At 42.3% G+C, this 21357-nt stretch overlaps 1 protein-coding gene across 1 annotated transcript; it reads right to left on the bottom strand.

Moving 5' to 3' along the window:
- Positions 1–1665: 1665 nt before the first annotated feature.
- CHRNB4 (cholinergic receptor nicotinic beta 4 subunit) lies at positions 1666–19813 on the bottom strand (the record flags this gene model as incomplete). Its single annotated transcript, XM_084213439.1, has 7 exons — positions 1666–1806; positions 3829–4801; positions 7615–7724; positions 7849–7893; positions 9666–9811; positions 14347–14521; positions 19652–19813. The coding sequence occupies 7 exons, from the start codon at positions 19811–19813 to the stop codon at positions 1666–1668; spliced, it is 1752 nt and encodes a 583-aa protein (XP_084069565.1).
- Between the last annotated feature and the right edge of the window lie 1544 nt (positions 19814–21357).

Here is a 21357-nt window from a genome sequence, read left to right on the forward strand (position 1 = left end):
AGAACTGTTATTCCTGATCCCATATATTTTGCCTGCGAGCCCCTTAATTTAAAATTTATAGCAATTTGAAGGGAGGAGGTTTGTATTTTCCATTTCAGGGGAGGCTCCTGCCTTCCTTAGCAGACACCTGTCTTTCCAAACCAACACACCTTCTCAGGCTGCCAGGCACCTGGCCCTGCTGAAGTGGCCCCGGGGGACCCTCCCAGCCCTCAGGGATGGGGGGTGCCACTGGTGCAGGGGGGTTCAGTGAATGCAGTCCTGCAGCTGCTCAGAGAAATTGCAAAGGTGTGAATGCAGCTGCTTGGCACAGCTGAATCTATGTACTTATCTGAGGCTGCCTGGGAATGGCAATCTAGGTGGAAATGCAGCTTGGTCTTGATGAAGGCAAGTGGGGCTGGGACTGTCTTCAGCTGTGGCTTGTTGAAGAACACAGGTTTAGGTGTCAGCTAATTCCCCTGGGACAGGTGAGCCTCAACTCCCCTTCACAAGTGACAGTGGGTTTCCAGTTTGTTCACCAGGCGTTAGTTGTGATACAATTGTTGTGTGTCCTCACAGCACCCCAAGGAATAGCTGAGATTGGTTTAACTTGAAAAGTGCCAGGAGCCCACTTCTCTTTTTGCAGGTTACCTGGAACAAGCTGTGGTGGCATTGTTCTGTGATGGGGCTCTAGGGCCTCCATCTGTCCTTTGCCAAAGACTTTAAGGCTCTACGTGCTTCCCTTGCTGATTTGTTGAGGGTTACACTTCAATCCACATTAAAATCTCTCCAGAAAAACACACAGGTCTGTGTGTTCTCACGTGCCCTCTCATTCTTGCTGCCTTTCAGCATTTTCTTCTCCCATTGCTTCCTTGTGCTCGTAGTCTTAGACTCATGTTTGTGCCCCAGATACACGAGCTGTTAAACTTGCAGGGAATTTGAGGACTAAATCTATATAAAGGAAAATTTCATGTTTTATTTCTATTCATCATCAAACAGAGTATTATATACATGTTTGTTTATCATACAGTAATTTGGCCTTTGTTGATCCATCAGGTACCAGAGATGGCAAGCTGAGAAACCTTTCAGTAGCTATCTCAGAAGTGTTTCTGTTTCTCAGTTCAGATGTAAGTATCAAACCCACTTGCAAAGCTCTTTATAAATCAGACACAAATAACTTTGATGCATTTGAATAAAGTAAATTTCACAGCAGTACCTTCTTTGTAATAGGGAAATTGCAGTATTCTAAGGAAAGAAAATATCCTTCCTAAGGCAATGTATTTAAAATACATAATAATAATAATAATAATAATAATAATAATAATAATAATAATAATAATAATAATAATAATAATATGATGATGATGATGATGATGATGATGATGATGATGATGATGATGATGCCAGGATGACATCTTGTACAGAAAAAATCTTTCACTGTAATGTTCAGACTTCAAATAACTGAAAAAAGAGCAAGATATCACCAGAAGTACTGGACTCATTGGAAAAAAACCCCTTTTTTATTTGTTTTGCTTTTTCCTATCCCAGTAAGTCAAGTTCTAGGTTCCTTTCCCCTACTCTAAGGGATGTAAGTGCAACTCACTTGGCCCCTTTGTGGAGTTAACAAAGGGGAACTGAGAGCAGAACGAGACCAAATGTCTGTGTAAATATTGACATTTAAAATAATAGCTAAGGGTTTATGGCAGCAGTGTGGTTTTGAAAAAGTGGTTGCAGAAATAATCCAACAGTCCCCAGGACACAAACAAGGACAAATATCCAGAGAAACAGCCTGTCCACTACCATGGCAACATACTTCCAATCTTCAATGACCTGGAAGAAAAAAGCCAATTAAAGATATTAGTAATTTGTCATATTCTTTTGGTCTTCCTCTTGCTAATGCTTAGTTTTTGTTTATCAAAATAAAAGGAAACTGATCTCAAGGTTCAGGGAATAAACTGGCTTTAGGCTTGCTAAGGGATTTTTCTGCTACAACACATCTGAGCAGTGGAGAAAAGTATAGTAAATATTTCTTAGCTTTCTTGAATGCATCAGATACTGAGTGTGGCTGCCTGGTGTGGTGCCAGCCCTGAAGGACCCACACTATAATCCAATTAAGGAATTTTTTTTTCTTCAATTTTAGTTTGTAAATGCTATTAATCCGAGTGAGCAAAAATAGATGGTGTTTACTGCTCTTAAACAAGTTAGTTTCAGAGTTCTTTTCTTATCAGCAGTCATCTTATTCATGTGGTTTAATGCATATTAATACTGCTGCTTTTATTGAAATGCCTTTTTGCCCTGCCTGTGTTGTCTGTGAAAGTCGTGGCCTTAGATTCTGTCTCAGCCTGAAGCTATCAATTGGGCTATTATTGTAAAGGGGAAGTGTATCAATCTTCATTTGCATCTCAAGAGTAATTTTTCCTCTCTCATTGATTCTGGTTACACAGGAGATGTCTTCACATCAGTGACTTTATCATCCTTGTCAGTTGAATCATGTCTGATATTAGACCATTACATATTTTTCCTTCGGTGCACACTTTTAATTCCCACTGCTGCTAATGGGAATGGAATGCTTCTGCAGTCAGAGCACATAAATGTATATGAACAGTTGTTATCAGACTGCTGTGATGAGGCAAGGAAGCAGAGAATAAAGTTATGAATCTAGAAAAATTGTATGTAATATCAGAGGACCCTATATGAAAAGCAGTACGTGGATTTTCAATATAGAAAATACTCTTGAAAATTGTTCTGACTACCAAGTGAAAGCTTTGTAGATCCTTTAGTGTGCAATACATCTTTGCAAGAATTTCTGAGCTATTAGGAAACCTTTTCCTGCACTATGAAGTCGCCTCCTGTTCAGTCAGTTTCAATGTTTACAAGCTCATGTCTAATGTTAATAGCTGAACTCCTTTATTTATATTGACAGTAATTTCAGTTAATAGAAAACATGAACTACTCAGCAGCATGCTCCTCTAGGGACTGCTGCAAGATCAGAAACCAGACTTTATTTAATCTGTTTGGCTGAGGGAGGGGAAGCACAACAGGAACAGAGAACCTGGAGTCTCACTGGGCTCTGGATTAGAGAGGGGACAATGGTGAGTGTGAGGATGATTTTCCCAACTGTGGGCGCTTGTTTAAATAAAACCTGTGACCCACCTGGTTTTTCCAAGCATTATTCACGGTGTTTCTCTCAACTCTATTGTGCTGGCTACAGGCCTGTGAGTAGGGCAGGGGAATAGAGCAGCAGCACAGCTTAAATAAAGTATTTCTCCTAACCAGTGAGGAGCCTGGTGTGAATATAAATAATGAAAGAAGTGTCAGCTCTGTTGAGGTTTTTAGTCCTACCCATGGTGTTTGCCATATACAGGCAGGTGTCTTAGTCTATAGAGGGTGTTTGCAAAGGGCTTTACCAATTTTGCTAAATGCTCCTGCTGTGCATTCATTAGGTAAATGAATGCATGAGCTGTAGGAACATTGTGTCTGGTTAACTTGTGCTGGCCATGGATTGAATCACAGTCTTACTGATTTACAATGGTGAAAAATGGTCTATTTCTAACCTGGAACTGAATATTGTTTTCTTCCCCTGCCAATCACCACTTGAATGTGACAACAAAGCTTTTTTAAGAGTGCTTCAGCTGGGCAATCAGCAAACTCTTTTTGTAGAAATAGCCATGTCATCTACCAGGAGAATATTTGCAGTTATCAAATTGCTTTTCATTATGAGCTATATCTAGAATCTCTCTAAAATCTTGACAATAGCTAGAGAGTTCAAACATGCTTTCTGAGGAATAGCATGTCACAGAGGAGGGCAGAAGATGACGTTTGGAAGGGCAGGGATTTCTCATTTTTACTTACACTCTGGTCGTTGTCGTCGCTTTTCATGTGCTCTGCTATAAAACTGACTCCATCAATCGCTTCTTGCACTTCAGGGGAAAATTTCGCACCTGTTCTTAACCTAAAATCTCGATGACTGCTGACACTGTCAGGTGTCTCAGAGACTTTCATATCATATCTTTTGGCAGAAGCTGTATTCAAAAAATAGGTAGAGTTCTTGTAGAAGTCAGATGGCTCCATACAAGGATTCTCTGCTTTTGTCTTTTTGCAGTTGCATGGCTTTTGCCGTGGAGAATGATTTTCTGGGCGCTTCATGAACAGGTAGGCTGGGAGCCTTTCAAGGAAAACCAGCTTTACCCAAGGAGGCATAGTGTGAGTACTTGGGGATCTGTGGTGGACGTTGAGCACACAGACACTGGTAACTATTGAGAAGGTCACCAGCACCATTGTAAACATGAGATACTTGCCAATCAGTGGAACATCTAGAGATGTTGGAGGGACAATTTTGGAGATCAGCAGCAGGAACACAGTCAAGGCAAGCAACACAGATATGCATAAAGTCATTTTTTCACCACAGTCTGAGGGCAAGTAGAATACTAGGATGGCTAAGGATGTAATTAGCACGCAGGGAATGATAAGATTGATGGTATAAAAAAGTGGTTTCCTTTTAATAATGAAGTCATATGTCACATCAACATAATTGGGGTCCAGAGGGTTTACAGTCCTTCTTCCTGGGAGTGCTACGATGTCCCACTCTCCGCTCGGTGTGAAGTCATCCATGCTCGCCGTGGACGTCTTAAGCACCATATCGATTTCTGTGTGGTCGTAGGTCCAGGAGCGGAACTTGAGGGTGCAGTTTTGTTGGTCAAATGGGAAATGCTTCACCTCAATCTTGCAGGCACTCTTGTAAATGGCTGGTGGCAACCAGCGAATGCTCCCGTTGTTCATTACGATGGCGTTTGTGTACAGCGAGACCTCGTACGTGCCGTCCGCACTGATGAGAGGAGGAAACAGAAAGGGGAGGAAGGGGTAAAAACTAGGAGGGAAAACATAGTTCAAAACAGAAAAGGCCTGACATTCTTCAGAGAAGAATTCTTTTCAGAGAATCAAAGTTTAGTAATACTATTATGTTGCGGTGGGGGAAGTCTTGGGACTCTTAATGTAAGAATCAGCAAGCTCCAACTTTATTGATAAGCACCAAACATTTATACACAACATGTAATAAGCTCATGCATGTTCTGTAAGCTAAACAATCTCTTGGTTATACTACAATATCAGCTCTTCCTCATTCTTAAGAAATTACATTTCTGCTTCTCACGTCTCATCCTCATTGCTGTTATTGTATTACTGCTATGCTCAAGGACACAATGGTGTTGCAGGTGCAGAAACTCAGATTAGCTGGGTTTGGTACTTTCCCAGTCCTTCCTTGGTCAGCTAACAAAAGTATGTCAGAGTGACCTCTACCCTGTAACCATTCCTCCACACTATTATTCTGAAATCTATGCTGTAGGGAGCTAAAACTTGATAGGGAGATTAATGTATGCATTGCTCCCAATCAGAGAGTTGATTTTTGGTCCAATACTTATAGAAAAAAAGGTTATAAAATTATTATTCAGTTCCAAATAGACACCTCTGTTTCATCCAAAGAAATCAATGTGTTTTGTAAATGTTTGCTCAAATAATTAAAACTTCCTACATCTCTGAAGGCTAAGCAAAAATGAGATCATCCCATGTGAAAACAGAGGTACCTTCTATTTGGAGTGTAGCCACTGCTAAGAACACAGAGCAACACTCCTAAATGACTTGGACAAGGAAATAAGGATGAGCTGCATTAGTTAGAAATGCAGTGAGAGTGTGGGCAGAGAAAATGTAATTATGTGGCTCATAATTTATTGCATCACTCCAGGTAATGTTTGCTTATTACAAAACCAGAACAGACAAGCCACCGTGTTCTTAGTGTCCACAAATAATCTTGGCTTTGTATCTCTTCCAGCTTCTGAATTTCTACCAGGGGAGTCTTCTATGTTCTGATGGGCCCTTTAACTTAGGGAGAAGATCATTATCAGCCAGTAGTATCTTCTCCTGCCCAACAGTGTGGGCCAACAAGGTAGGGCTGTTTAAGCCATTAAGTATCCTGAGGTGGTGTTTGTTGACAAGGCATCATGGAAAATAGTTATTTCAGTGCTAAGGGGGATTTTTTTTTTTTCCCTAAGGCAGGGAATTGCTACAAATATCTAGGCTTGGCACATGTGTCTGAATCAGTTAGGTTTGACTCCGGACAGGGCTCACCTGGGTGAGGCAGTGAGAGCCTGGCACTGAGCTGAGACCTTTGCAGCTAATGCATGCAGACAGTGAAAGAATCAGCTGTGGAAGTGAGTGGCTACAGCCACGAATGGGGGTGGTTAGCTCATTGCCAATGAGACAGCTTTTTTTGAGAAATGAATTGTATCTTAGTTCTGACATAGCTGTGCTCCCTGAGTTAGCTTTGCCATCGTGCCCTGCCATGTGCTGGGCAGAATCCTGGGCTGGGAGTGTGTGAGTTCTGGTGCTGGCTGTCCTGTCAGTGCTGGAAGAGGCTGGGCTGCTCTCTCAGAGCCCTCTGCAGAGACAGAGCTGTGGGCATGGGGACGTGCTCTGTGTTTTCCTGAGCACCTCAAACTGACTGATGCCTGTGAAACTCTGCTCCAGCAGCAGGAAGTTACATGGAGCTGTCCTTTAGCTAAGATTTAAATGAAACTTTGTACTAATGTAGAAATCCAACACAGTGAGGCTTGTTCCTGTGCATTTAAGAAACCTTTGGAAACTATTCCTTTCTATTTTTACAAACTATTAAACGGTATCACTCGGCCAGCAGCAAAAAGAAGCAGAGGGCAGAGGCACAATTTACCAGAACAAGCTTTGAGCAGGCAGAGTACATCCTAATCCACTGGCTGAATTATTTTGTGACTCATACATTAGATTTAAGTGTTCATCAAATCTGGTTTCCAATAGTAGGATTGCAAGGACTTAACTCAGTTATATATAAACTTCCTGGTTTTGCCATCTGTATATGTTCATAAATCATTGTGTGTTCATGAATTCATTTGTTTTCAAAGTATTATAAAAGTATAAATTTTGATTACTTTTTTAAAAAAGTTTATAATCCACTTCAAGGTTTTTCTAGAGACTTAAACCAAAGCAAAACAAAATTGTCAGTTAACTGTTTGTTTGAAAGAAGAACTGAAGTATGATATCTTTCCCAATACTATAAAGCAACAGGGTCAAATGTTGATAGATTTATTATGTATTCATGGAATGGGTTTTTTCAATGCTTTATGAAAATGGAATATAATTTGGTTTTCTACATGAATATGAACTCCTGGAGTTATGGTATGTGTGAACTTGGTAACAGATTTGTGTCCTGGGGTCTGTGGTAGAAGAAGGAGTGGGGGAAGAAGTAAACAAAACTGTGTCTCAGCCCCTAAGATGTCTGATAGGATTCCAGATGTCTTCTTGCAACTGCACTTACACCTACAATTTATTCTTGCCATACAGTCTATTTTCATATAAATCTGTCCCAGTTGTGAGCCTTGGCATGGATCCTGTGCTATAACTGCTCACGCTGCAGACATCTTCCAGCTCTGCTGGAATTTCTTTAAATGCTGATGGTGAAAATTATCCTTGAGCCCAGTAGCCCAGTCAGATACACTTGCTACTATCTTAAATTCAGTTTTAAAATTTTACCAGACCTGCTTCACCATTTCTGATGTTTGTTCCTCGGTTAATATTTTGTTCATTGTCTGTGTAAACTGCACCAGTTTTACTTACTTGTTGTAAAGCACGATGTCTGGCAACCAGATGTGTTTTGCAGGTATTCTCAGCTTGTTGATTCCTTCATAGTCAGAGGGCTTCCAAGCCAGCCTGTAATCAATCCACTCCTAAGAGAAGAATTGGACAGCAGTGATGGCAGTGTCAGAGCAGCCCTGGCACAAGGCTCATGTGATGGAGTGAGTGCAGTTGTGTTTGTGGTTTGCAAGAGCCGTTTCTCTGGGGGTTTGTTACCTGGTTCAGCCAGACGTTGGTGGTCATGATCTGCTCCCGTTCGTTCTGCAGGGAAAAAACAGAGACAAAAACTGGCCTCTAAAATGTTTCACTTCATTGCAGTAATAAAATTTATCCAGTGGGTTTTAAAGCATGATTTTGTCTCGTGCATTTCCAGACAGACATTTCTCCGAGGTACGATGGCCAGTCTCGTACACATACCGATGATGAGTAGTAACCCCATAAATGTAGAATTCCAAATGCTTTTTAACAAGAACAGTTATGGCAGGAGTGAGTGCAGTTATTTGGAAACAACAACCACCACCTTGCTACGCTGGTTTCCTCCCCCACCCCACTTCTCCACCCTTGCCTTGAAACGGGAGGGACAGTTCACCATCGGGGAGCCTGCATGAGGTTGTGTGAGGTTGGTGTAAGGTTTGCCATGTGATCTCAGCTGGCAGGCTCTGCTTCATCAACTGCTGTCCCTAAACAGAGAAACCTCTCTGTAGAAGATCTGTCAGGAGGATTTCTGTAGGAAAATGAGTTAATACTCTGATCGTGAAGATGCTTGAGATTGTTGGAGCCCACAAGATGCCTAATTTTGTTCTGCTTGAAGAGTGAGGCTATAGAGGGATGGGGACTGAGCTGTGCTGGTTTTGATCCTTGCCCATTCATCCACCTTGCTTAGGCTGTTGATCACCAGGGACTCTGGAACCAGACACCTCCCTTTTTATGCCCAGAATCTGCAGTCTGAGGGGACACTGTGCTCACAGTGGTAGTGCAGGGTGTAAGGAGGCATGTCTGTGTCCAGATGGAGTTCTCCAGGAGAGAGAGAACTTAACTAGCATCATCTGGTATCCATGGCATTGAATCCTGAGTGTATATACATCTATAACTATCTGTATATATTATATCCAGTCTGCATGGGTGTATGAAACCTCAGCTATTTGTACAGTTTCCCTTACGTTCCAACAGAGTCTTTCTCATTTCCTCTTGAATTTCAGAACATACATTCTTTATGTCTCTAAAAGTTTGCAGCAGTCCAGTCACTAGCCCTTACACAAATTCTGACAGGAGGCAGTCATCTGTATCTTCTCTGTCATGCAGGGAGAGCAGCAGAGTTGAAAGCCCCAGTTCAGGAAATTATTCCCACTTACATACTGGCTCTCATTCCCACTGCAGTTAATGTTAACCTTTCTTAGTAAAGATGTGTTTGTACCTTGGAATAACTGTCAAACACACACCAACCTTGTGAGTGAAAGTGTCTTTTAGACCCACTGAAGTAATTGTTATTGAATATGAGGAGCTGCTTTGCTGAGGATTGTTTTAATCATGTTAAGCTATTCCAGCCAGAACTAATGTGTTTTTCTTTACAACATTCCAGTGTTCTTTATGAATATGCCTGATATGTTATTTGGATGTGGCTTTGTAGCTTGTTTTCAGGCCATTGAAGCACTTCAGTAGAAGATGGATTAGCATTCCCCTGATGCTGGATGGTGTGTTCATTGCTGGTGTGCACTGTCCAGGATAGGTCCTGACCTGGGGTAACTTACAGCAGCTGTACTGAAATCTGTGGAAAGGTTTTGAATTTTAGCTAGTTGCAATTCTATTGGATGAAGACCTGGCCCCAGTCCTTCAAAGCTTAGGCACAGACTGATTTCCCCATTGTAGCTCCATTGTGAGGTCTAAAACCAGTAAATTGCTTGTATGGGCTCTGCCTATTAACAGTGTTACACGAATGAGAAAAGAGCAGAGATGTAGCAATGCCAGTATAACCATTAATTAGAGTGCTGTGCAGGCAGTATTGAATGTAAAAAAAAAATGTAATTTGAACTTACCACACTGATGAGCTGTGCCAGGGAAACCTGCAGTTCTATGGATACCAGCTGGGAGGAGTTGACAGCCGGGCGAATTAACTTGTTGTACCTGTCAGGACTCAGGAGGTGGTTCATTAGTTTTTCTTCAGCATCTGCTGCCATGCTTCCTGTAAGGCACCACAAAACAGGGTTATGGAAGGCAGACTGAAGTGACATGATGTAGGGCTCACAGAATATCTGTGCCTCAGATCATCCTTGGGAAATGATGACAGCTTTTGATTTTCTAAAGACTCGTGTGAACAGGAGGGAACGGTGCTTGCACTGATATCTGTTCTGCTGGAGTTGACTGTCTCTCACAGAGCACAGATCAAAGCAGATCCCCTTCAGGGTTTTTTGCAATAAAATGTGAAGCTCAAATTGGTAGATACTTTTGGGATTACGCTCAGAAATAGAAACTGGGAGCAAACCACCCTCTTGATAGCAGGGGAAGAATTATTCTATGATCCAAAGGGAGGGGTCCAGCTGTGCCTTCTCTCTTTAGTGGTGTAGGAGACACAGTTGCAGGTGCACATACAAATTTAAAGACTCTGCTTTATGTAGAGAAAACCAGGGGATAAGCTTTAGGAGTCATAAAGGATTTTTTAATGACTGGAGACTCTCCAGTAGCTAGTGATGTTTCTGTTTCAAAATTTGAAAACCCTAGGCACTATGTTAGACTTACATTATGTGGAAGTAAAACCTGATTTGTGAACCAGCACAGATACTGTAAATCTTTGCCAAAGCTGGAATCCAGGGACCACAAAATACAGTATCTACAGGTTATTATCCAAAAGCCTGAACATTCCCAGTGGAGCAGAGCAGCTTCTGGCACAACCCCAGGACTGTTTATTCTGTTCTCATGTGTGCTTTTTAAAGTCACCCCAGTGGACTTTTAAGCCACTGTAGATCCCCTGACCACACTGATGAGCAAGGTCCTGGTAACATCCTGCTGCCAGAACTGAGCCAGACACTGTGCTCTGTGTTGGGCAGGGCTGTGTTGTGGTGCTGATGGAGTTCCTGTGTTAGTGCAAAAAGGTTCCAATACAATGGATAGAATTCCTCTTCCACAGCAAAGGTCATGTAATTCAGCTCACCTAATTCACCTCTAGACATTGCAGAAATGAGGGCAGTGTCCTTACAGCATACTTGCTTCATCATTTCCCAGAGAATTTCACACAGTAAAAAACACTGGCTGTGCAAGTATTTCAAATTTGTGGTACATTAATTTGTTTTGGGTTTTTTATGTTGTAGCATATCCATGAAATCTGGGGAAAGGCAGACACCAAAAGGTCAGGATCAAATAAGCAGCCAAAGCTCGTGTGCATGTCTGGAAGGTGCCACATTTCCTTCTGTACTGGGCTGCAGGTTGATAGGCTGAACAAGTCTCTCTTGAAATTTTAAACTTGAAATTCTTCTGAATCCAACCTGGGTTAAAAAAATACCTTCTTGTTTCTGATCCAGTGAGAAACTGGAGCGAGGTAAAAGGAAAGATTATCAAACAGAGATTTCACATCGAAGAACAACTTTTACTCAAGCTGTGTGGAAAGGTTGAAATAAACACCAGGCTTGATTTAATTCTTGTAAGACCAGCATGGGCTATGGGCTGGTAGCCCAAATTCTCCATCTATACTGAACTATAACATTGTTCTTCAGAATAGGCTTTTCAAATTCTCTCCAAGGCATTTGGGAAAGCAATTTTGGATGAACGTATCTGTGTTTGTTGGGTCAGTTTGTTTTTTGATTCACACTTGCTTTGTACCTCCCTGCAAGTCATTATAAAAGCCCTATCCCACGTGGTATTTTAATATGACATTTATTCTTAATGTAATGTAATCAGAAGCTTATCAAGCTGGAGCTATGCTGAGTCTTGCTAAGCTTCAGATTCTGGGGTGGTTTTCTTGTGTGTAGCAATCAAGGAAATGCTGAATTTGATCCTGTGAAGAAAAGAGGGCCATGTTCTAGGAATGAATCTTGTGGTTATGAGGACAGGTTAGAAGTCCTGTGGTAGTTCAAGAGAGAATCCTTGTTAAAGTTTTTTTATTGTGTTTTATGTCAGTTTGTTTATAGTAGATTTTTTTTACTAGGCATTCCTACTGTTGCATATGCTAGTGATGTAAACATATGGCTTTAATTCAAATATAAATAAATCATCAGTTGGTTTGTTTCATTCAGTGGTGAATACTGTTGGCAAAGATGTGAGTTCTTGTTTGAATTGTTAACTGTGCTTTCACTGCATTGCTGCCTTTGTCTGTGGACATCCCAGCACAGAGAGTATTTGCTGAACAGGGAGTAAGGAGTAGGAGCTGTAGACTATTTGCAAAAAGCAAATTCTGGATTTGTAATTAGTTTTTACTCTGAAACCTGCTTTTAGCAATCACAGTCGCCTGGTCTGCAAATCCAAACATGGTGTTGGGTCTGCATATCTGATGAGAACAGCTCAGATTTCCAGGTACTATTAATAAACTTTGTGTGGATTAATGACAAACCATTACTTTAGTTATAAAAAATATTTATTCAACAATGAATCCCTCTGAGAAATTATTACCTGTTCTTAGTGAAGGCATTCTTTCTCTAGGGATAATCCTTGACAAAATCCCAGCCTTTGTAATTTAGTAATCAGAAATAAAGGGGCTGCTCTGTCAGCTGTATCACACACCACTAGATGTCAGACCTGCACTGCCTTAAAACTTGCTAAAACCAATCTCTCTGTAAATACTGGCGAAAAATGAGTGTTTCTTGTCTAATTTTTACAGTCTACTTTCCATTAACAATCTACATATAAACCAGATGGCAATTAACGAGAACAGAATGACCAGGCATCCAGTTTCATCTTTATGTGCACTGTGTGTCAGTAGCCAGGCCTTTGAAATGTCTCTTTTTCCTCTGAGCCTTGGAAGAAATGGAAGTGCAGTTTCCTCCACAAACTGGTTTTTTTTCCAAATAGCAGTAATCACCAGAGATGTTGCAGATGGTTGACTGATGCTTTTAGAAAAATTGTTTTAACAACAGTGATCAAGCAGTCCTAATTTGGGAGTGGAGTATCTTTGTGTACTGAAAGCAGTGATAAATAAAGCAGTAATAAATAAAGTCCATTGGGGTGAATCCTGAGCTGGGGAAATGATTTTAGCTTCACTGAACACGCTGCACATCTGCTCTGTGACGAGGAGAGCAATCACCACATACCTTGCAGCACACATTCCACAGTAAGTTCGTTTTTTCTGTGGGACTATGAGCATAAAAAAAAAAAAAAATTGCACCAAGATGCTTCCAATTCCACAGCAAGAGAAACCAAACCACAGACTTCATTCACTCTGCTGTGGAGACTTTCCTTTTTACATAGTCTAATTTAAATACATAAATGAAATAACTAAATCCTGTGTTATGCTGTTTGATTGCAGTGTAATAACAAATTTCTTGGAGTGATTTCCACAGAAAAGAATAAGGAGCAATGCTGAGAGATACAGGCAAGTTCATTGTTATTACTGTCTACATTTCAAAATGTAACACAAGACATATTTCTAGTGCTTCCCTGAACTCAGTTCTCATAATAAATGTTGAAATAATATTTGTTTAGAAGTAGCACTGCAGCATGTGTTACCATTTCAATCCTTTACTCTCTCACACATAAGTGACATACCCAGTTCCCATCTGTAATTAGCAAAGAACAAGAAGCAGCAATGAAGCAGTCCCATTATCTTCTCTGAAATTACTTCATGATGTTGTTACTTCTCAGCACACTCTCAAGCAAAAAGATTTTCATAACCTCTTAGAAGAACACATGCTGATTTGAAACATTTTTCCTTCCAATGGAAGTAGCAGTGAATTTATTGTATTTTAAAGGTTTTTAATTTTTACACTGCAATTAATGCAAATAAAAAAAGAAACACTCAGGGGTTTAGAAGTGTGTAATTTAAAAACCTAGAGTGGGCCACAAAGCAGATGTTTCTGAAGTTGCCTTTTGGAGATGGAAGGAAGAAAACAAGTGTGGTATGAGTAGACAAAAATGGGAAGTGTGTGAGCTGAGGATCTCGGTTTAGTTTCAGCCAGTTTCCCTCAGAGCCCTTCAGAGGAGCCTCTCCATGGGAAGGAGCTCCCGTGCTAAATGCACTATTTCATGCTGCTGTCAGGCTGTTGTGTTGGCTAAAACATATCCAAGAAATCCTGACAGACTGAGGGAAACCTTCTTGTATAAAAGGCAAAAAAACGTGGGTTTTGTAGCATAAATTTACACATGACAACTGAATTTAAACTGTTTCCATTCTAATTCAAAAAATTGGGAAGCATGAACTTTGCAAAATACAGGAACTTGAGAAAATAGTGGCAGAAGGATGAGATCTGTCATATCTATGGTTCATTTTTTCACCTTCGGCACAATATGCTGCTTTTCCTATCACAGATGATCCTGGGAGCATCTGAAGGGATATTATTTAGTCATTATAATTTTATATCCAACCTGCCTGTCCATATTCATCGTAGTGCATGTGCTGATACCAAACAAGCCCAAAACAGCGCTAAAATAATCAATTTTCTGCATCCTCCCAAAGCCAGCAACCTCCCGAAGTGATGGCTACGAATTGTCTGTGAGCTGGTGTGGCTGCCCTGCCTCTCACCCCCAAAAGCTCTCACTGTTCTGAAAGTGTAGGAGAAGGAAAAGGTCACTCACCCTTCAGACAAAAGGAGCCCACCACAAAGAGAACGAGGCTGTACATTTTCCTCACACGAGTCAAAAGTGGATTTCTGCTCTTCTTCAGCTTAGGCAGCTGGCTGTAGGCTCTGCTGGCAGAGATGCTCGGGCAGGAGATGTAGAAGCAAACCTGAATCTTGGAGGTATGGAATGCCTGGAAAGAGACAGACAGTAGGACCTGGCAGAAGCATTCTGCAAAGTGCAATTTTCGTGAGCGTAGTGGTCCCTCCCCCTTTGCAGCTGTTTAAAGAGCTTTGTGAAGAGGAAAAGCAAATAAGAAGAGTGAGCATAATGTGATAATGTTGAAAAAGAGGAAATGAAAGAGCAAGCTAAGGGGCGTGATGTGCAAAACACAACTGCTTAATTCTTGCTACTAGATAACATTTCAAAGGCTTTCTGATTAATGAGTGCAGGGGTGAGAAGAGCTGTGTGGGAAGAGCTGGTTAAACTTTGTGCCATAAAACCTCTCAGTGGCGATAAATTATAGCCCCAGAATTACAGCCCCAGCAGAGGGTTATTTTCTGAGTCAAGAGAGGAAGTTTAGAACCTACTGCCAACCCTTTTTGACTCCAAGGCCCCCACAGGTGTGATCTCTTTAAACTAGAGCTCCAAAAACTTTTTGGGAGCACTGAGAGAGGAACAGAAAAATTTGTTGTCATTAGCATGGGATAGGATTTTTAAAAGCAAGCTAAAGCAGTCTGTGGTGAAGTAGCAGTAGGGATAAAAGTTCACATTAGAGAAGTTCTGTGGAATTCATCTTTTAGAGCTAAAGGGTTTAGCAGACTGTAGAGTGTCATGTGTTTTGGGACTTGCTATGGGAAGATTTGTGTAGACAGAGGAGGCAAGAGGATCTTATGTGCCCTTTGCAAGCACTGTAGGACAGGCTGAAACCCCATGGGATAGAAAAAAACCAAACCAGCTTTGATCCCCTGTAACTTCTAAACTTTTCTATACATACATATAATCAATTTTGTTTAGAGGTGCAGTTATTGTATTTATGCTATGCAAATATCTCAGATGATAAAAAGTTCTGTGGGCTATATAGTAGAATTGATGGTTGGTGACTTCTGTGTTCTCAAAAAAAATTTCTCAGCACACTGTTGCCTTTTGTTGGACATACCAACACTAACGTGCTGGGTTTGCTGCAGGCTTTAATTAGTAAGTTGAGCCTCCTATCAGGGGTAACCTGATACCAGGTGCAAGTTCCAGCCTTTATTTTCAGTCTCTTTTTCTGCTTTCCTCTCTCCCTTTTCTCTCTTATTCACTATCCATTAGCTAGGATTGGTATAAATTGGGACTGTTCAGCCTGGAGAGGAGAAAGCTCTGGGAGACCTTAATGTGGCCTTTGAGTACTTAAAGGGGCTTACAAGAAAGATGAGGACAGATGTTTCCATTGGACAAGGGAGGATGTTTTCCAACTAAAAGTGGATTCAGTCTAGATATAAGGAATTCATTTTTTACAATGAGGATGTTGAAACACTGGAGCTGGTTGCCCACAGAACTGGTAGAGGGTAGAGGCCCCATCCAAGGAAACAGAGTCAGACTGGAGGAGGCTCTGAGCAATTTGGTTGAGTTGAAGATGTCCCTGCTCATTGCAGGGTGTAGTTGGACTAGATGACCTTTAAATATCCCTTCCAACTGAAATTATTCTATGATTCTAAATAGTGTGGGACCCAAGATGGATTGTGAATGGTTTCAGTAACACAAACAGAACAGTCATGGTGAGGAAATCTACTTGACTTAAAGAAAACAGTGAGTACTTGTAAATGGACTAACTGCATGAAAACATAACACTATTTCTCTGTTTTTCTCATGTTTAATCAACAGCATGTAAAAAGAGACTATAGAAAATTCTTCTCTTGCAACGGTCAAAAAACCCAGGAGGTGTGTCCCGAGTAGAGTCCTTATCCCAAGCTTCTCACGACTGTGTGCTTGTCATGTACGTTGTCAGAGGCTTGTGCATGAGGGACCTGGCCACATCCTGAGCCTGCTGGGCAGGATTGTCTCCCCTAATGTACAGGGAGCTGCTTTCACAGAGCTGAACCTTCCCTTAATAAAGGTGTGTTTGAGCAAAGCACCGGTGTGGTGGGGAAGAAAGGCTGCATCTGTTTCTTTGTTGTTACATTCTGATACCTGACCTATTTCTCCCCAAGGGCAAATCTTCCATCTGCCAGTGCAGTCTCTGTGCTGGGTAGTGGTTGGAGAAGGAACAGATGTGTGGCCCCTGAAGTCACTGTGCTTGTGCTTGAGAGCTGACTAGCAGTTCAGGGCACAGCAGAGCAGACTGGGATTGCTTCTCCAAAGCAGGGGAGCCTCATGGAGCCAAAGGGTCCCAGACCATGCCCTGATTGCTCGGGTTATCCTGCTGAAGCTGAGGTGGAAGGCAGGAATCACCGTAGCTGGTTTGCACACACCTTCCTTTGCTCATTCTGATGGAGCACTCAAGGTCCTCCTCCACCACTCTGCTGTTGTTTTCTGCAGGATTCCATTGTTCATTATCTGAGGTCCCAAAATGAAACCATGCCTTTTTAGCAGGCATTAGCATATGTGCCGTGGTGGATTTGCGCGTTGATGCGCTGTGAGCGTGGGAATGGCTCAGGAGCCGTCCCTGAGCTGGCCTGGGCTTGCTGCTGGGGATGCTTTGCATGCCACAGGAATTGGAGCTCTCAGATGCAGCAGGAATGCAAGATGTTCGAGTGACCCGGGAAATCCTTCTGGGGATTCATGGTGGTGATTTCCAGCTGCTGTTTGCATTAGGAAAGAGCCAGCCAGACATGCTGGGGCTTTCAAAGTGGAAGCAACCCAGGGCAGAGCCGCCTTCCTTAATGACACAAGGAACAGAAACAGAGAGTTTGCTGCAGCAATAAATGCTTCTGGGTGGGAGGGCACCGTTATTTTCAAGTAGTTGTGATGCTGAAATGAAGCTTCAGAAAACATAGAACTGACTTAACGTTGCACTAACAGAACAGCCGTCGCTTTCTGGTTGAAAATTACTACGGAAAATGTCAACTAATGGCAATTTTCCCTCCCTAGCCCCTTTTAGGTGTGAAGGTGATGATACCTGCCAAAGTCCTGGGTCATGTCATCAACAGCAAGGCTTACATCCCTCTCTGTTCAGCTGAAAAATGGAACTTTGTACAGGTAACTTCTGCAAATACCCAGGGGGCTCTGCAGGTCAAATCCTGTTTTCCCTACTCACCACTACCTAGGTGAGCTCATTAGAGCAGCTGCACTGGAGCTCACGTTTTGCAATTCTGGAATTTTTTCATGACAAGTGTGCTTAACAGTCCTATTAGAAAAGTGGGATGCCTCAGCCATTCTGCTGCTAATGTTTTTGGGTTAAATTGTACTGCTGCAACTTCGTTTCACAGTGCTGCAGTGTAGCCCAGTTTAAAATCTGCAAGGCAAAACAAAACTGTGGCACTGTAGTTCCAGTAACTGTCAGCTGGATGAGCTTAGCCAGGCCCTCACAACTGTTAGTAGAAATTAGTGGGAAGGGCAAGGGTATGTGGAACATTTAGTCTTCTGTAATCTAAAGCTTTGGAATTTAGGAAGCTTTTTTTGGATTAGTAGATGCTTTATACTGGAGAGCTAGTTTTCATCCAGAGGCTTACTGGACTGTGTCTATGTGGGGAATCGTGTCACAAAGTCTGTTTCTGTAGATGCATTTGCCTTCCCAGATGGTTTCTAACCATTTTGTACAGATATTTGTAATAAGCTGCCTTCAGGCAAGGCAAAACACCATCAAGATTTTGCAAAGGGCAGTGCCAAACAGCTGTGGATGATACCAAATGATCAGGTAAGTAACACTCCTTTAGGGTTTCAAATGAGGATGCTGTATGTTATCCCACCAGAATCTGCTCCAAACCCCAAAATGTTGCAGAGAATTGCCACTCACAGCGCTGGGACGATGGCACTGACAGGAATGACTCGGTAGCAATGGAGGCATTTCCAAATTATTATGGGTAAATGAAAAGCCACCTTTCTGCTCTGGAATATACCTAACAGCAGACAAGCCACTCCTGAAAAACGGTGCCTTCCTTTTCTGGTTAATTTTGGAAGTCGTTACCGTGTACTCTGTGAGCTACAGGTGTGTTGTTTTGGTAGAGGACTTGGGCAAAAAGCTTCTGTCACTCACTGATTAGATTTTAACCTTCAAAGTGCACAAGTGTCACAAGTCCAGAGAGCTCTCCAGAGCAGTGCAGAAGCATCAGCTGGAGGTGGTTATGCTACTTTGGAGCCGATATTCTTATTTTTATTAGTCTTCTTTTGCTTCCTCTCACTTGCTTTAAGATTTACTGTAGGCAAACCTGCTGAGTGCCCAATATCTGACTGGCCAACAGTCAGGCACTCTCTGAGAACATTGGAAATGAAGCTAGAGCCTCTCTTGCAATGCCTGTATTTTGTATGAAGTTAATTAAAAGGGGATAAATATTTGCACATCCTTGGCAATATCAGTGTGTTCAGTATACAGCACAAGCATTTTTGTGTGCTCTTACTGTCTGAAGTAAAAACTCTAAATGTAGATTTCAGGAAACAATTTCTTAAGTTTATCTATCTTGCTCCCTGATTTTAAATAAGAAAATTGTTTACCTGCCAAGTCAGTGTAGTTGCTGTGCAGTTTCCAGCTTTGGTGTAACCACAGAGTGTATTGCATCTCTTGGGAAGGTGCATTTATAAGTTTTTAGTATTCACAGTGTTTTCTAGATTCAGTAGAATTGCCCCTTTTTATCCTCATCACTTTCTTTATTATCAAGGCCTAAAAATCAGTCACCAAGGATTTATTTCCAGCTTTTTCAGTATTTACACCTTTCTACTGAAATATGTGGAAAGCCCTATAGCAAAAACCTACAGCAAAAAACACCTATTTACCATGGGTGTGAAAAATTGCAATGCATATAACATTGCTGTGAAATAGAACATCATTATTCCAAAAGTAAAGAGTGCTAAGGCAAATGCACAGTCAACTATGCAGATTGAAATTTTAGTACCATTTACTACTGTGTCTTCTGTAGTAATTGGTAAGCTGTTGAGAAAAACTCTGCCTACCAAAAGTAGATGCTGTGAATAAATCAAACGTGATATTTTCAAGCTGTCATGAATTTATTGTTGCAGGGCCAGACCTGCACATCTGCTTGGACTGTAGAGTGATGTGAGTTTTATCCATGGGGTTGGCAAATTTTGTACTGGCCAGACTTGCATTAGAAGGGTAACTAAAATGATTTTCCTTCTCAAGATGCCTCCCTGTGCTGCAGGATGTTAACAGCAATAGATGAGTACATACCTGGTCATCTGGAAAAGCCAGCAGTGCTGTGGTGCAGAACACATCCACTGCACAATTGTGAAGAGTTTTACTTGAATTCCCACCCCTGCTCTTCAGTGAGGCAGACCTGCTCACTGCTCCTCCTTCCTTGCTTTCCTGCTGGGCCCATGCCAGGGTGGTCATGGCTCTCCTGTACCCTGGGCTTTCAGGATGAGAAATGGGCATTTGTGGATTAAGCTCCTGTTACTGAGACCACTTGTGTGCCAGAAAAAGAAATAAACTCTCAGCAGTTTGTGGCACAGTGCAAAGGTTTCTCTCTTGGAGGGAATCATAACTTGTGAATCTGCACATCCCTTCAAATGGAAGAGGAGGAGAAGAGTGAAGGACAGCTGTTCTGCTTGAGCTTGGCCTTTTTATTTAGAACTGCTGCATTTCAAAATGAGAAAATAGAAAAAGTGCACTGAAAAAAGAGGGCTTTAGGATACTGAGAGCCAAAAGGAATGGGCTTTGCTCTCAGCTCTACCACGAGTCTCTGGGGCTGAGCTTAGAGAAGTGCCATCCTTGCTCAGTGCTTCATTGTCCCCAGGTGTAAAGCAAAGATAAGGATTTCCAAAGAATTAACTCATGTTTGTAAAGGGCTTGGATGGCAAGGAATGAAAAAGAATGGTGGAAACACAGGGAAGCTGTGTAGTAATTTGGCTTTCACACTTCTACTACTAAAGAGGCTTTTGCTTTCCTTAACAAGCAAATGAAATGGACACTGGGCTTGTCTGCCATGAAGTTAATTGGGTGTCTCTAAACTGATTAATTAAACATGTTAAATGTAAAGAAATGTGGCCACACAGATTAGCAGGGCGTGTGGTTCTGTGGGAGGCCCATTGTACACAAAATGTGGGAGGCCATAATACATAAAATTTTCAATATGAGAGACTTTCCTCAAGGTCACTTGAAAGTGTTTGGGTGCAAGTCAGATTTTTTCCTGCTGCACTGCAGAGAGGGAAGCAGAAGGCACTGGGAGAATTGGTACCCAGAGGTCTGGTGCCAGAGCAGACAGCTGGGAGATGGAGCTCTGTGCTGGATGCAGAGGGCAGTGGTGCAGAGCTGCAGAGGGAGTGCAAGCAGCATCTTTTCAGTTCTGTGCAAAGCCAGGTCCAGGACAGGAGCAGGGAATGCAGCCAGTCACAGAGATGGCAAGCACAGAGCTGGCCAGGAGGCAGGCAGCCCTGGCAAGGCAGGAAGGCTTTGACACAATGCCCTGGTCACCAAAGGATCCCCAGCCTGTCCCATGGACCTGCCTGGACACTGGGGCTCTGCCCTGGGGCTGGGAGGGCGCTGGGTGCTGTCCCTGGGAGCAGCTGGAGCCAGGGCAGCCACTGTCCCTGCTCCTGTCCCTGCTCCTGTCCCTGCTCCTGCCCCTGCTCCTGTCCCTGTCCCTGCTCCTGTCCCTGCTCCTGTCCCTGTCCCTGCTCCTGTCCCTGCTCCTGACCCTGCTCCTGTCCCTGTCCCTGTCCCTGCTCCTGTCCCTGCTCCTGTCCCTGTCCCTGCTCCTTGCCTGTCCCAGCCGTGCTGCAGAAGTAGGAGAACAGCAGATGGCAAGCAAGAGCTTGGCTGCTGGTGCATACAGGGCAGAATGGAAGCACAATAAAGGGATTTTATGCAGGATAATGAAGCAGTTCCCATTTTCCCAGATTTGAAAATTCAGTATTTCTATCTCAAGTAACAAAAAA

This window comes from Fringilla coelebs (assembly GCF_963513975.1).
Source record: "Fringilla coelebs genome assembly, chromosome: 12".
In the NCBI taxonomy this organism is placed as follows: Eukaryota; Metazoa; Chordata; class Aves; order Passeriformes; family Fringillidae; genus Fringilla; species Fringilla coelebs.